The sequence below is a fragment of the Muscardinus avellanarius genome, assembly GCF_963383645.1.
Source record: "Muscardinus avellanarius genome assembly, chromosome: 4".
Taxonomy (NCBI): Eukaryota; Metazoa; Chordata; class Mammalia; order Rodentia; family Gliridae; genus Muscardinus; species Muscardinus avellanarius.
In genome coordinates this window covers 148,469,802-148,486,962 of record NC_137789.1, presented here as the reverse complement: position 1 = coordinate 148,486,962, position 17,161 = coordinate 148,469,802, and the positions used below count along the sequence as shown (strand labels likewise).

Sequence of the window (17,161 nt, the reverse complement as noted above, 5' to 3'; positions counted from 1 at the left end):
GAGGAAAATGAAACCACCACTAACAGGTTTCATGTTTATTTCTCCAGCAGATTCATGCCCATCACAGAGTGATTTTTTTTTCCCCCCGCCAAGCAAATTACTCCCTCACACTGGCCTGGCAATGACTACTTAATAAAGCTACTTATAAAAGCTCCTCAAGTGTGTGGTCCCCGTTTCCACAGTGTGTTGCTGCCGCCGCCAAGTGACAGGTCGGAAACATCAGCCAACCCTGAACAATTAGAACATCAACCCCCCCCCCCCTTCCAAAACCAAGGCCCGGGCTACCCTGGTCCCATGTGAGGAGGATAAAGGCACAGGTGGTTAAGAAAACACCCTCTTTCTCTGAATGAATATGTCTAATTTTAGTGTTGGAGTTTCCTTTTCAGGGTGTTTGGGTAGCTTTCCACAATCTCAGGCAGAAATCATACTACTTCCCAAGAGGTAAATTCTCTTTTAAGGGGGGAAAAAAAAATCTGTCACACCCAAAACTTGTAACTCTAGGAGCCCAGGAGTAAGTACTTGGGGCTGAATGCAAAGATGGTTCTTTTCAGCAAGCTGGTTCTTGAACTGGGCTAAGAGCTTTTCAATTGCTGTGACATTTTCAGCCAGGGAAGTTAGTAGTAGTTGCTGCCCAGCAATGTTTTAGAGGCAATTACTTTATATGATCAATGGAGCAATTCCCCTTCCAGAAGGGAACCAAAGCGATCAAGTTAAATCATTAAAGAGAGAAAGAGAGAGCCAGAGAAAGGACTCATCTCATTAGCGTGTCGAGGCTGCAGGCTCTTCCGTGGCGGTGGTGGTGGTGGTGGAGGTGGTGGTGGTAGAGGCAGGGGTGGCGCACAATGTCGCTGGCCCTTTAAGACAATGACTGTGGGGCCTCCACTGCTGCCCCCCTCCCCCGTAGCGGTTGACAGGTCTAAACCTCCGGAGCAGCCCATTGTGGCCGCAGTAGGAGGCACCTGCAGAAAATGTGCCAAAACCAGGCGGGGAGTGAGGGCTTTTCAATAAGCTCCGCAGCTGGAGAGGGGCCGCAATACTAAACAACCAGGCTGGGACCAGGCGTGTGATGGGAAAAGGGGTCAGCCCAGACACCTCCTACAGGCTTTCTGAGCACTGTGCCGTTCAATTTGATGACATCTTCTAGCTGGCTTTTCTCTATTTGCTTAATATGCTGAGGTATTTAGCTTAAAAGCACTAAATGCTCCGTCGTGATGAGCGGTTTTCCCTTCTCCACTTACTGTTATTACAGACTTTTTCCCCCCAGTATTTCCCCCCTTCTCTTCCTGCCCCAAACTAAGATTGTTTTCTTTGGCTTCTGTCTCACAACTAGTTCTAGGCATTTAGCACACGCACCGCCTGCTTGGTTTTACTAATCTTGAATTCAGGGACAAGTAAAGCCCTCCAAGTTTAGGATCTGTGCCGCCTTCCTAAAGCTCGGGTTCCCAGTGTGCTCTGGACACATCTGGAAGCTGCATTCTTGCATTTCCACTCGGTAAACATTCATTGTGCACCTGTTGTGTACTCACTGCTTGCCGGGCTTCTGGAGACCCGAGAGTGGCCAAGACCTGCTTCCCTCTCGTGGCTAACGCGACTGTGGGGTGGAGCAATTTGTTCTGTGCTCCTGTACTTGTCTCTGCACCATTTACAGCCCTTTTGAGAAGAAGCAGAGTCGAAGGGGAGGCCAGGGAAGGGCCTGGATGTGCCAGCGGTTTTGCGGAGTGTGCCTCGGGATGCTGGAGGACAAATTCTCCATGCCATCTCTCCAAGACAAATGAGGGATAAGAGCCCAATATGGTCCCTTGGTTTGGGGCAACTCTTGCTGCCCGCAATCCTCACGTTTATACAGTTTCCATGTTTCCATCAATGATCTCACTTGACGCAGTAGCTGCGAGGTATTATCGCTGTCTTACAGATGAAACATCTGAGACTCGGGGCTAAGCACCTTGCCCAAGGCCACACAGCAAGTAGGTGGTAAGTGCAAAGGCTACACACACGCACACACGCATGCACACACATGCGCACATACACACACACACACACACACACACTCTCTTTCTAGCGTCACTTCTGCTCCAAGTTGCCTCTTCAAACTGCCAGCCAGCCAGAGTGGGTGACTTACAAGCCAGGTGCAGACAGACAGAATGACATGTTCACCGTGAAACTCTTTTTCCCCCCCTCCCACAGATGGAGAGTGTTGGCGTGTACGGATTATGTGGGTGTAAAGGCAAGAACAAAATGAAGTGTGATTCAAGGTGGGAAATAACTGCTACAGGTAGGAAATGAACTGATCTGTGTAAGTATGGAACCAGCGTCTGAAACAACCAGCCTCAGAACTTCACACCTTTCGGAGCAGGGCCGGGTCGGGGAGACTTAGGTACATTGGAATTGTGGACATTTAAACCTGCACACACACAGGGCATTTGCTAAACAGTTGCGGCGCAGAAGGCTCGTTCAGAATGCCAACAAGTCGTAAGAGGCTTGGGAGAAAGGGTTATTTCAGAGGTATCCTGGAGTCAGGAAATGAAATCCTGGGATCCTGGCTGGCCACCCTCACACCGCTGGTCCAGCAGGATCTGGCTTCAGCCTGGCCTGGGGGGCTCACTCCGTCCCCCTGCTCTGCTCTGGTGGCCCTGGGAGATTGTCTCTGTTTGGGCAGGAAGAGATGGTCTCTCCGAGGTCCCGAGCTTGTTTATGCTTTTGCATGTCTCTCTGCTCAGAGGACTGTTCCTCTTCCTTGGCGCCTCCCTCCAATTCTGGAGAAAACAAGTGGGCTATTCATGTATAAAGAGAAAGAGTGGGGAGGGAGGGGAGATGCCACCGACCAACTCCATTGAAAGCCACTGGCTGTTCATTTGCATTCACACTTTTAAAAAATGTTAACTAATGATGTTAAATGGTTTGCCAAAGGTCCTGGCAGGTCAGTTGTAGAAGTGTCATTTCTGCCTAATTAGGGCTCTTGTGGCTGCCTGGGGCCTCCCAGTGCAACTGGTGACAAGCCAGAGCTGACAGCTTCAATCGGCGCCAATAGGAAGGTTGGACCGGTCATGGTTTCCAACTCAGCCAGGTGTTTGCTGAATGGGGGCGGGGGCTTGGCGAGATCTGAGCACTCCTACGATCCTTTTTCTTTCACCACCCCCTCCCAAGTCCTTCCCCTTTGCCTGTCTTGTCTATGTCAAGGTCAAGAATGGGCTTTGCTAAATCAGCAATTTGGGTTATCTCTGGGAGGTCATTAGCAATCCCAGCCCAGACATTTGAAGTGGTCTCAGACCCCAGATGCTAGATTTTTTTTTCTCTCCCTAAAAATAAAAATTAGAAAGTAGGAAAAGAAAAGGAATGCCTTAGGTGATAAACAATAACGAGAAGAAAACAAAACAGAAAAGTCCTCCCGAAAGCGCTGAGCAGCCATCCGAGTGTTAAACATCTGAAGACATTGCAAACAATAAAATCGCTTAAAAGGGAAACAGCTAAAGTGTCCTGATCAACATCTTAAACATTTGAAGGATGAGAGTGTGATAATGGGAAAAAATCTTACCATGTTCATTGTGCTCTATATTACCTGCCACATAGTAGGTGCTCAATAAAGAGTTTGTGCTGGGAATGGTGGCTCACACCTGTTATCTCAGTACTTGGAAGCTGAGGCTGGAAGATTGCAGGTTTGAGGGCTGGCTCAACAATTTAGTGAGGCCTCCAGCAAATTAGCAAGACTTTATTTCAAAATAAAAAAATAAATAACTAAAATAAAGTAGAGCGGGGGGGGTGTAGCTTGGAGGTAGAATGCCCCTGGGTTCAATCCCCAGTACCAATATAGTTCATTCTTTGATTTGACTTTTTGGGAGAAAAAAATAATGTCTGAGAGACCAAGAGTGATGGATAGAGATGCTGCTATTTTTCAGGCTTGCTTCAGCTGTTCCTGAAATGTATTAGTTCTTCAAATTTCTTTCTTTCTTTCTTTCTTTCTTTCTTTCTTTCTTTCTTTCTTTCTTTCTTTCTTTCTTTCTTTCTTTCTTTTTTGGTGGTACTGGGGGTGGAACCCAGGGGTTTTATACCTCTGGGCTATACTCCCAGACTTATTTTTATATTTTATTTGGAAACAGGGCCTCACTAAGTTGCCAAGAGCCTCACTCAGTAGCTGAGGCTGGCTTTGAACCTGTGTGATCCTCCTGTCTCAGCCTCCTAAAAGCGGGGATTACAAGTATGTGCCATCACACCCGGCACTTCTTCGAATTTCTTAGTTGACCATAAAGCATATGCGAAGTTGGAGTTCCACACTTACAGGTTGATATGACTGTCTTCTTGTTTTTTTTTTAAATTTAATTTTGGTTTGTCTTTATAACAATTTAAGCAAAATGCTACCGTGAGGCCCACAGCAACTACAACAGAAGGAGATGGTCTCATGGCATTGAGAAAACACCTGTGTCCAGAGCTTGGGTTTGATGCAGTTGGGGCCTGCAGGGCTGGTGGTGCTTTTTGAGGGCCCAAATGGAACACAGCGGTACTTGGGCACATGCAAATGCACATGCGTGTACAGAGCATGTTACCGGGTCTACAAAACAATGACAGGATTGATACATAGGATTTGGGGACAGCACTGTGTTAAAGAAAAAAAGTGAACTGGAAAAACCAGAGTTTGTTTTAGGAAAATCTAAGACCCCAGCTGAGGACAGCTGCGGGAAGAAGGGGGCCTCAGAAACTCCCGGTTTCCAGATTCCTTTTCTATCTAATGACCCTGTTCCCACTTGCTGCCTCTGTTTTCTCTAATAGGGGACAGTGGGAATTGGGGCTAGAAAACAAAAGTGTCATGTTGATTTTTATCAAAGGAGTGTTATGGATGAAGTGAGGCGCATGTCTCAGCACACCTAGGACAAGCCCCGGCGAACGTCAGGTGCCTGGGAGCGGTGGCCTCTCTCCCTGCCCTGTGGGTCCTTCAAGGCTGTAGGCCAGGCGCCAGCGTCAGGTCCTTTTCTCATCCGGCCAGCAGGTGAGCTACTGAGCGAAGACAAAGACCAGAGGCTGATTCAGCTCTGTATCTTCAGAGCCTGGCGTGGAGGGCGCCCCAGACCTATTGGAACAGAGAGAATGAGTAGACTTGATGATGGGCTGGCTTCAAGAATGTGGAAGGAGCACACTTACCCAGATGTATTCCAGTAGATTCCTTGACTGTCTTGCTACCCCTCCCTCGGCACCACCGTCCCTTCAGGGGCCACCTTTGCATTTCTGCCGCCCACAGCACACGTCCTTTGTACTCTTCTACTCTTCTTGGGTGACCACCTTTGTGTCTCCATGGCTCCTGTAGATGGCTGGTGACTCTTGCTGCTTTGATCAACACCATCATGGTGCCCCTAGGAATGGCCCTAACCCTGGCTCTGCTGCCTCCCACACCCACCTCCCTCTCCTGACCCCGAGCTGCAATTGCGGTCTGTGTTCTCCAAGGACAAACGGTTGTTGGGGTGGTTCTAGTAAGTGCTAAAAAGTGGCCACTTCAGAATCTCCTTGTGGCTAAGAAGATGAGTATTTAAAATCATTCTGGAAGGGATTAGTTGGGGGGGGGGCTGTAGCCTCTAGATCAGCAGGGAAAAATAAACCAATTAGTTATGAAAATAAAAACAAACCAAAGCTTTTGCGCTGTTGTTTTGCAGAACTGAGGACTGAATCGCTCCTTGGATTCTCTACTGCTGAGCTGTGCACCCAGCCTATTTATTTATTTATTTATTTATTTTATTATTATTATTTTTTTTTGCGGTACTGGGGATGGAACCCATTTTATTTTATTCTTTATTTTGAGACAGGGTCTCACTGAGTTGCAAAGGGCCTCACTAAGTAGCTGAGGCTGTCCGCGAACTGCTGTCCTCCTGTCTCCGCCTCCCCAATGCTGGGATTACAAGCGTGTGCCACCACATCCAGCTTTTATTTTTATTTTGAAATAAAATTCCAGTAAATTGCTAGGCTCAGACTTGTGATCCTCCTGCTTCGGCCTCCCAAGTTGCTGGGATGACAGATGTACATCAGCAGTCCGACAAATCTTTTGAAGACTCATGAACAGATGAAAGATCTTGTAACAACAGTCCTCTATTTTGTGGCATTAACCAATTCCAGTGGGATTCGTGATAACCGATCGCCACAGTGGTGGCCCTAACCTGGAAAGGTAAAAGCGAAGGAGTCTCCCATAAACCTTCTGCTGGCAGAGCTGACTTTGTCTGTCCATCGTCAAGGGCTGCTTGTGGCCCTTCGACATTTGGCTTTTGCTTCTGACCTTGTGCCCTTAGTCCGGTTGTGCCGATCTGCTAGCAGCACTCTGAATATGCCGACGTGTCATGTCTCTGGGCCTTTGAACAAGCTCTTATCTTTGCAGTGCATGCCCTGACAAACACCTGTTCTTAGAAAAGATCCCCTTCATCCTACCTCCACCCCAAAGCTGCTCCTGGTACCTCCCAAGTTAGAGTCATCTTTCTCTCCTTTGTATACTTACAGAAACTTATCTTCTTTTAAATAATAATAATCATGTTTTCCCCCCAGTTTTTGGTGGTAAGGGGTTGAACCCAGAGAATTCTGCCTTCAAGCTACACCCCCAGAATTTTTTTTTTGGGGGGGTGGTAGTGGAGTTCCTGGAAGTCCTTCTACCTCCGGGCTACACGCCCAGACCTATATAAAAAAAAATTTATATATTTTATTTGGAAATGGGATCTCTTAAGCCAGCGTGGCTGGCTTCGAACCTGTGTGATCCTCCTGTCTCCACCTCCCAAGCGCGGGGTTTACAAGCGTGCGCCACCACACCCGGCTCACCCCCAGAATTTTTGAAACAGGGTCTCACTAAGTTGCTGAGGCTGCCCTCAAACCTGAGATCCTCCTGTCTCAGCCTCCCAAGTTCTCCCCTACCTGGGATGCCAGGAAGTACCAGGGATTTCAGTTGGTGTATCACTGAAGCTAACTGCCCTACAAGAAGGCACTGTTGTGAGTATTTATTCTGATAAGAGCCCTGCAGCTCAGGTTTCTTGTTGGGCAGAGACTCTTCATGTTGGTTGAATTTTTAAACTTTGAATTTATTATAGATGTGTATGTATGTGCATACAAATCATGTATATATATTCTCTCCCGGTCTTCCTTGTTCTCTTTATATATGCATACATATGATATATGTATATTAATTTATGCATTGTGTACATTCTTATATACACTATACATCTGTGCATATTTTATATACACATATCCATACCTATATCCCTGTCTCTTTGCATATGCATGTCACATACATATATGCACATTTAACATATAGATAATATACTAGAAATATACATACAGAAATGAACATGTACACACATGTTGACATACACATAGATTAACATATCTATGCATCGGGGAAGACCGGATGCAGTCTGGTGGAGTGGACTTGGCCGTGTGACTCGTGGCCACGTTGACTGTGACCTCTGCGTTCCCCGCTTCCTGGTAGTGGGGATGATGCAGCGCCCCTCCCGGCTGCCTGTCCTCCACACAGACCTCTGAGCTCTCGTCATGGTGCCTCCTGTTACCCTTGCGTCTGACAGCTCACCTGGGAGGAGGCGAGCCAGGTGGGCGGGCGGCACTGGGTCTCTCCCTCTGCAGCATCTCCAGCATGGTGAGGACAAGTGCTTTCCCACCTCGCAGAGCCTTGAGCCTGCACTGGCTGAGGATGCTGAGCCCGGAGCCCACACCACCTTCCTTTAAGAGGCTGTGTGTGTAAAGGGCCAGGCCGACTAGCGACCAGTGCCGAGGCAACTCAAACAGAGTCTTCCCCAGAGCAGAGGTAGCTGGAGACCTGGGGAGCTGGGTGATGGTCCATGGCAGCCAACTCTACTCGCCCTTGAACTGTGTTCTCAGGCTGTTGCTTGAAAAGGGAAAAAGTCCGTATGCCACTTATACAAAAGTGCCTCTCCTTCCCCTTCTGTTTGCTGTGGCACACGCAGCCTTCTTATCCTGGTTGAACCTCTGTTTTAATACGCAGCAGTTTGATGGGATGCCATGGCTTGGGTGAAAACATCGTAAAAATACAACGGTGTTCTTGTGCTTTATTGGCAAAGGAGTACAGATGGGAGAGCCGAGTCGATGGCTTCTTAAGAATGGTACGTGTGTGTGTGTGTGTGTGTGTGTGTGTGTGTGTGTGTGTTAGATACTTATTTGGTGTTTTTCCGCAAAAATTAGAATTTGTGGTGACATATAAAAATATTTATAAGAGCCTGGCATGGTGGTGCACATCTGTAATCCCAGTACTTGGGAGGCCGAAACAGGAGGATTGTAGGTTCAAGGCCAGCCCCAGCAACTTAGCAAGGCCCTCAGCAATGTAATAAGACCTTGTTTCAAAATAAAAAATAAAATAGGGCTGGGGTTGTAGCTCAGAGGTAGCGAGTCCCTGGGCTTAATCTTCACTACCCCCAAAATAAAAAGTTTCTAAAGTTTGTGTGTGTACATCCCTGATGCAGGGCTGGCCTGGATCAGTGCCCTGGGAGTCACGTAAGGCCTTCGTGAGGTTTAATGCTCTGCTGTGACTGTTATCTTGTACTCCCCATTTTCTTTCCCCTTGGATCAGGGATGGAACCCAGGGCCGTGTATGCTAGGTGGATGCTCTGTAACTTAGCTGTACTTCCAGCCCACAGTCCCAGCCCCTTGCAGTTCTCAATGCCTTCAGTGAGGGCACCGCATTTTCATTTGGCACTAGCTTCTGTGAGTTATGTAGGTGGTCCTGCCTGTGGGCTTATGCCACCCTTCTGACTGCAAAGTATGGAGATACAGCTTCAAAATCTTCACGTTGAATTGGTCTGTGTCAGCCTATGTGGGCAGTGGGAGAGGCTGGGAGCGCTTTAAGAAAGGAGCCTGGGCTGGAGCCTTTTCCCAAGGTCAGCTGTGCCTAAAAGTGGCCTTAATGTCTGTCTACCAGGGGTGAGGAGGTGAACAGTCCACCCATAGTTGAGAGAGTCCTACTTTCCGTCGGGAACAACCAACCAAATCATTTGGCCACAATTTTTCTGCTTGTTGGAAGTCTGGAGAATAAAAATAAAATCCTTAGCAAAACACTCCAAATTTAGAAATGGACTTTTCTTTTTTAAAATGTATATACATAAGTTCTTATTTTAGCTCTTCATTTTATTTCCTTTTGCTGTATAACCTCTTGTCTTATTTCTTCTAAAAGAGGCTTGTCAGACATAGATAAAATGATAGGAACAACAGATACTGCTGAGATACAGAACTGAAAGGAGAGTCAGACAAAATCAAAGACGAGGTTAGTTCACAGCTGTGTGCCATGAGACATTGTGGGGTTTTTTTTTTTTTAAGGATAAACCGTCCAGGCACGTTCAAGAGGAAGACTATAAAAGCTGGACATGGTGGTGCACACCTGTTCCCAGTACTTGGGAGGCTGAGACAGGAGCATTGCAGGCTCACAGCCAGCCTCAGCAACTTAGTGAGGCCCTCTGCAACTTAACAAGACCCTGTTTCGAAATAAAATATAAAGTAGGGCTGGGGGTGTAGTTCACGGGTAGAATGCCCTGGATTCAATCCCCAGTACCGCAAACACAGAAAAATCGTCGTTGTCTCTTGGCTTCCTGAAGGCAGAAAACAGACACAGGTGATCACTAGAAGAGGGTGGGGCAGGAAACAGGCCCCACCTGGGCCTCTGCTGTCTTCCCTGGAGGTAAAGATGGCTTGGGAGTGCCTTGGGCTTTCAGGGAATCAATTTGCCGGAGGGACCCAAGATGGTGCAGAGTAAAGCTTCATGTGGAGAAGAGCGGATAATTTTGAGTACAACCAACACTTCAGGTCCTTTCGTTCCCTGTATGTGGATTCAAGTAAGCCAGAGGGAAAATATTTGGGGGGGGAATTTGCAATATATACAGTCTTTTTTTTTTCTTGACATTTACCTTTAAACAATGAGGTGTAAAAACTGTTTACATTTTACTAGGTATGATAAGCCATCTAGAGGTGATTTAAAGTATACTGGAGGAGACTTGTAGGTTATATGCAAATGTTATGCCATTCTACGTGAGCGACTGCAGATTGCGTTCCCTGCAGAGGTCTTGGAATCGATTTCCCCTGGAAATCTGTGAGGGACAACTGTGACTCACAGTGTCCTGTCGGTCTGTTCCATGTCTGCCTACAGGCTGAGCAGGACTTGAGCAAACAGCATGCAAAGGCTCCTGGCCCCTCGGTGCCCCCGGCGGCAGCGGTGAGCCTGGCGCCGGCAGTGTTGGTGGCACTTGCGTGGCGGCGGTGGCACCAGCACTGGCGGTGGCAGTGGCACCGGCACTAGCAGCACCCATGCCAGCAGGAGAGGTGGCCCCGGCACCTTCGAAGTGGACACAGCAGCCCGGCAGCATGCACCAGTGGAGACAATGGGGAGTCCTGTCCAAGAGGTATCTGAGGCTCCCACCCAAGGAAGGCTTCTCCAATTGCTGGGGGGGGGGGGATAGGAACCAGAGATGCTCTTTATGCTGTTAAAATGACCCAATTTAGCCTTCGGATGCTGTGACCCATGAAGATATGACATAAGATTCAGAGCATCCATAAGGGACTGGGTAAAGGTCAGTTTTCCCCTAGTGTGCGCAGCTGGGCGTGCACTCATTCCTTCAGTGACATCTACAGAACCCCTGCTGGGCTCTGGCTCGCTGGGACTGAAATCTGACTGCCGCTCAGTAGTCCACGATCCAGAACAAGCTACGTGACTTCTCCAACCCCCAGCGTTCCGTTCCTGTCTGTAGCATGAAATGCGAATAATATTCAGAGCCACCTCACTAGGTTTGAGGAGAATCCAGTGCTCATGAGGTGCACACTGCCTGGCACAAGTTAAGCACGCACTGAACGTGAACTACATCAAAGGTTGCGAGATGTACACAGTGATGTCAGCCCCCGTTTGTTAAGCATTGGTGTCTGTATAATGAGATGCTGCAGAGGATGTACCATGCCACTGTGGTGTGGTGTGGCTTGGTAGAAACATTATAGGCCATCGATTTAATGGATTCTTTCATCTGCTTTTTAGGATACTCCCAGGGTACATCAACTATTTATGAAGTTTTAAGACAGAAGGGGGAACAATCCCATCTGACCGTCTCTTTGGTGTTTGACTTGGCTGTGTGTGGGACCCCTCTGTCCCTTGAATAGTTCCAGTGCAGGGAGGTACAGGTGTACTTAGCCCGTTGCATCTGTGGGTGGCCCGGACTCTTAGAAGTTCTTCCGTAGATTGTCTGTTTGTGGTTTCTAACATTAATATTCTGACATTAATTCACTCACTCAACAGCTGCTTACTAAGCACCTCCTACATGCCAGGCATGCCGTTAGGTTTTGGGGAGACTAATGGTGAATGAAACAGGGTCAGCGGGTCCCGTGATGGAGCTGGTCGCTTAGCGAGGTTCTCAGGCTGCCATCTAATAATTAAGTGAATATATTATCACAATGGACATGCTTTGAAGGCAAGGAACACGGGTGACAGACAGACAAGATGAGGGCAGAGGGGGTCAAGAGAGACTCCCTGGAGATGACGGTTACACTGAGAAAGGAATGCTACATAGGGGCGCCTGGGTGTGGTGGGGATAGACCTGGCAGGGGAGGTGAGTGCCTTAGGGTTGCAGAGATCTAGCCCCCTTTCCACGTGATAGCGCGTCAGCTCTGGGCATGCTTCTCCCCAGAGACTCAGTCTCTTCAACTTTCATTACAGCCTGTTGTCACTCTGAGATTCAGCATGTTCACCCCTCCTCCCTTTTTAAAAATTATACCTTTATAGAGCTGTTATTCACACATCATATAACATCACTCATTTAAAGTATATGATTCAGGGATTTTTAGTACGTCACAGAGTTGTGCAACCATCACTACCATCTATTTTAAAACATTTTTGTCACCCCCAAAAGAAACCTCATACCCATTAACAATCACTTTTGATTTCCCTTCAAAACTTTAGCCCTGGGAAACCACTCATTTCTTTCTGTTGCTGTAGATTTTCTTATTGACATTTCATACAATAGAATTATACAGTATGCTATCTTTCATTTAGCATAATATTTTTAAAGTTCATTCATTTCGTAGCTTGTATGAATACATCTCTTCTTTTTATCGCTGGATAATATTTCCTTGTGTGGACATATCATGTTTTGTTTATCTATTAGTTGATGGACAGTTGGGTTGTTTCCATTTTTAACTCTTATGAATAATGCCGGTGTAAACATTAATGTACAGGTTTTTGTGTGGAGATTATATATATATATATATATATATATATATATATATATATATACTTTTTTTTTGACGGATCTGGGGATGGAACCCAGAGGCATTTGACCTCCAAGCTACATCTCTGCCCAATTTTTTGTTCTTTATTTTTGAAACAGGGTCTCGCTGAGTTGCGAAGGGCCTCACTAAGTAGCCGAGGCTGTCCGCGAACCGCGATCCTCCAGTCTCAGCCTCCCAAATGCTGGGATTACAAGCGTGCGCCACCATGCCCGGCTTGTGTGGAGATATCTTTCTACTTCTCTTGGGTAGATACATAGGAGTAGAATTCAAGGTAACTCTATGTTTAACCTTCTGAGGATCTGCCACACCTTTTCCACAGTGAGTTCACCATTTTACAGTCCCACCAGCAGTGTCTGAGGTTCTGATGTCTCCGAGTTCTCACCAGTGCTTTCTATTGCCTGCCACCTTGATTATTGCCATCCTCAGAGGTGTGATGTGATATCTCCTTGATCTGCATTTCACTGATACTTTATGATATCTGGTCATGTAACTTACTGGGCATTTATATATCTTCATTGGAGAAATGCCTATTCAGATCCTTTCCCCATTGTTAAATTGGGTTATATCTTTTTATTATTTTTTATTGGTACATTACAGTCATACATCTTAATGGGGTACAAGATGGTAGAGGCAAACACACATACATCACTAATTTAGCCCTTCCCCAATTCCCTCCCCATGCCTTCTCATGTTTGGCTTAGTGATTGACTTTGATATGTTTGTGAATGTACATCATGTACATTAGAGAATTTCCTTCTTTCCCCTCTTATCCCCCTCAGATAGGGTGCCTATTTGCTCATCTATGGCTATTCCTTCTTTGTCTAGAGTTCCTTCTATGACCCATTTTCTTCCTAGCTTTCAGGCTAGGCTTTTCCATTTATTTTGAGTTCATTTTCATACTGAAAAACCTTGGAGATACTTCAGGTTCAATTTCAGACCACTGTAATAGAGTCATATGAGCTTTCTGGTTTCCCAGTACATATAAAATTATGTTTATACTATATTGTAGTCTGTTAGTATGAAATAGCATCATGCTTTAAAGTACACATATCTAATTTAAAACTATGCTTAAAAATGCTAACAAGCATCTGAGTTATTGGAAAATGGCACTGAAAGACTTGCTTGAAAAAGGGTCATCACAAACTTTCAATTTGTAAAGTATGCGATATCTGCCAAGTATTGTGCTACATACCTGTAATCCCAGTACTTGAGAGGCTGAGACAGGAGGATCGCAGGTTCAAGACCAGCCTCAGATAGTAAGATTCTCAACAACTTAGCAAGACCCCATTTTAAAATACAAAATAAAAAGGGCTAAGAGTGCAGCTTGGAGGTAGAATGTCCCTTAGTTCTACCTCTGAATAACGCAAACATTAAAGCAGTTTTAAAAATCTTAAAAAGGCCGGACGTGGTGGCGCACGCTTGTAATCCCTGCACTTGGGAGGCAGAGACAGGAGGATCGTGCAGGTTCGAAGCCAGCTGCGCGCGCTGGCTTAGGAGACCCTGTTTCCAAATAAAAATGTAAAAATAGGTCTGGGAGTGTAGCCCGGAGATAGAAGGGCTTCCAGGAACCCCAGTACCACCAAAAAAAAAAAAAAAAAAAAAAAAAAAATCTTAAAAAGGAACAGAGATGGAGAAATCACATTTTTTTAATTTCAAATCCTACTACAGGACTTATTCATTAAGACAGTGTGGAACCTGCACGGCAGGTGGCTCCAGCTTCTCAAGGGCTCTAGAGCATCACAAACCATCATCAGTAGATGTTTCAATTCCAGAATCCCAAGCAAAAATGGCAGGTAGGGGTTCTCCTTTTGTTAATTATAAAAGGAAATAAATAAATAAATAAATAAATATGAAACAAATATGTTTGGAAAAGGAGTAGACTGCAATAAATATTTAGTTCTCTCTAAGAAATACTGTTTAGAGTTAATAATCTAGATGATTCTGGAAAACTGCAGATTTCACTTTTCAACATTTAGCGGTCTAGTCAACACAAAGCAACAAGGAAAGCTATTAAACATGGCATGAAAGCTGGGCGTGATGGCGCACGCTTGTAATCCCCACGCTTGGGAGGCTGAGGCAGGAGGATCGCACAGGTTCGAAGCCAGCCTCAGCTACTTAGTGAGGCTCTCAGCAACTTAGTGAGACCCTGTTTCCGAATAAAGTATAAAATAGGTCTGGGAGTATAGCCCAAAGGTAGAAAAGCCCCTGAGTTCTACCCCCAGTACTACACAAAGAATAAAATAAAATAAAATAAAATAAACATGGCATGACTCAAGTCATGTCACAACTGGAGTTGCTAAGGTTGTGTTTTGGCTCTGTCTGCTTTAGGTGACTGGCTCTTTCCCCCTTATCAACCAGTTTAGAGATTGTTTTAACACAGCCTCATTACCAATTGTTCCATCAGAAAAATAAATTCCAACATAACACAGTAGCTGAGCAGATGTGTAGTTAGAAGCACTTTATAACCCATACTGTGAAAAAGAGTCTCTTAAACTATACTCCCAAAAACTCTGTTGAGAATTTCAGGCAATATGAAACCTTCTGGAATTTCTCTTTTTTTCTCTCTTTCCCTTTCTTTCTTTCTTTCTTTCTTCTTTCTTCCTTTCTTTCTTTTTTTTTGCGGGTCTGGGGATGGAACCCAGGGGCATTCGACCTCCGAGCTGCACCCCCTGCCCTATTTTTTATTCTTTATTTTGAAACTAGGTCTCACTAAGTTGCAGAGGGCCTCACTAAGTAGCTGAGGCTGTCCCTGAACCGCGATCCTCCAGTTTCAGCCTCCAGAATGCTGGGACTATGAGTGTGCCTGGCAACCTTCTGGAATTTCTGATAAAAAAAGATTTATATTTCCCTGAGAATAAAGAAGAAAAAAAAAAGCATTTTACAAACATTACTGCTAGCAAATGATTTTCAGGGTGACCACCGCAGCATAGGCCCTTTGAGTTCAACATCAGAGCTGTTTCACAGGAGCAAGATGGCACCTTTTGTGCATTCAGCAGCTGCATATCATGCCAGCCTTGGGTTAGTAAGTCAGGAGCAGAGCCGTCAAGCGACTCCTCCGCAGTCTCCTTTGGTGAAATGATTTGGGCGCTGTAAAGTTAGGGGTGGGCGCTGTTGAAAGCTCCAGGGCTTCAGAGAAAAGGTCGTGGGTGCATTGATCGAACTATAATTTGGAGCATCGTGGGTCTGGCTCTTGGCCAGCATTCTCTGCTAGGTGTGTGGGTGTAGAGACCCTCCGGGAGTCCTCTACATCTGGAGGTGACGGCCCGGCAGAAAGAACAATGGCTTCGGGGATTTGTACAGTGGCTCCTCTGTCAGGGACCAGATGATATAAACATTTGCGGCAAGAATAGATGATTCGGAGCTGGAAGGGGCTGCAGGGTCGGCTCTGGCAGAGGGACCGGGTAGCTTGAAGCATGAGGGCTGTGTGGTCAGATGGCCAAGACTCGAATTTGGATATGTCGCTCACTAGCCTGCTAGTTCCTTCTCTTTTTTCTTTAATGATTATTAACATATATTAATTGTACAATTTAATGGGTTTCGCTGTGCCATCTCCATGCAAGCATGTATTGTGCTTTGGGCGTATCTACATTCCCTCTCTCCTCCCACCCCTTCCCTAACAGTCCCTCTTCTACTTTCAGGCCTCTCCGTCCCCCACACACACGAGAGAAAACACGTGATATTTGTCTTTCTGAGTCTGGTGTCTGTTGCTTAACACGATGTGCCGCAGTTTCACCCATTTTCCTGCAAATGACAGGATTCCATTCTTCCTTATGGTTGGGTGCTACTACATATATAAATATATAAATGCCACATTTTCTCTCTCTACTCATCTGTTGACGGACACGTAGGCTGATGCCCTATTTTGGCTGCTGTGAACAGTACCAAGGTAAACATGAGCATGCAAGGTTTTCTTCTGTCTGCTGATTTGTTTCCTCCAGGGATATACTCACAAGTCGAAAAGCTGGATCATATAGTAGTTTTATTTCAGTTTTCTAAGGGGAACCTCCAAACTTTTCCATAGTGGCTGTACTAATTTACATCCCCACCAACAGTGTATCGGAGTCCCTCTTTCTCCACACCCTCACCAGCATTTGTTATCTCCTTGACTTCTCCAAGCTTTAATTTCCCCTGGGAGGCTGTTAAGAGGTCTGGCTGACATTTAAAAAAAAAAAAAACAACCTCAATTACACCATTTTCAGGAAAATGGATGGAACTGGAGGACATTATGCTAAGTGAGATTAGTCAGTCACAAAAAATAAGAAATCAGATGCTCTCCCTAAACATGTGAAAGCTAAGGAGAAATGGGTCATAGGAGGAACTCTAGATGAAAAAGGAAATCCTATAGAGGAGCAAACAAGACAACCTAAAGGAGGAGAAAGGAGGGGGGAAGAAGGAAATTCTCTAAAACCACAGCGTACTTAAACATATCGAAACCAACCACTAAGCCAAGCAAGAGAAGGAAGGATGGGGAGGGAATGGGGTGGGAATTGGTTAGGGGTTAAATTGGTGATATGTACATGTATGTCCACACAAGCTTTTTACCCCAATATGATTTATGAATATAATGCACCAATAAAAAATAAAAAATAAGAAAGAGGTCTGGCTGAGATATACATGTGTTCATACTAAATAAATGCTCAGTGGATGCTGGTTCTATCAAGAACCCAACTCTTCCCTCTGAGGAGGAAGCTGAAATGAAGCTGAAATCCAGAGCAGAAACAGGAATCCTGGGAGGCACGTATTGTGTCTGGGAGCTGCAGTGCTTAGCAGCACAACTCACTCAACCACAAGTGTTCCGTTTTTTGAGCCTTGTCAACAGGAGATGCTGACCAGCTGGCAGATGACACCGGACAGGAGAATTTGGGACTGGTATCTTTAGGCTGGAGTGGGAGTGAGCAGGTCCAAAGGAAAATGA

At 45.8% G+C, this 17,161-nt stretch overlaps 1 protein-coding gene across 1 annotated transcript in view; it reads left to right on the top strand.

The window, feature by feature from the left end:
- Positions 1-2,184: 2,184 nt before the first annotated feature.
- Positions 2,185-17,161, top strand: part of HSPA12A (heat shock protein family A (Hsp70) member 12A) — a gene marked incomplete at its 5' end in the record, with an annotated part of 151,832 nt that continues 136,855 nt past the window's right edge. The window contains one exon of the mRNA XM_080694012.1: positions 2,185-2,272. Within this exon, the coding sequence (XP_080550138.1) occupies positions 2,185-2,272 (88 nt within the window). The remainder of the gene's footprint in view (positions 2,273-17,161) is intronic.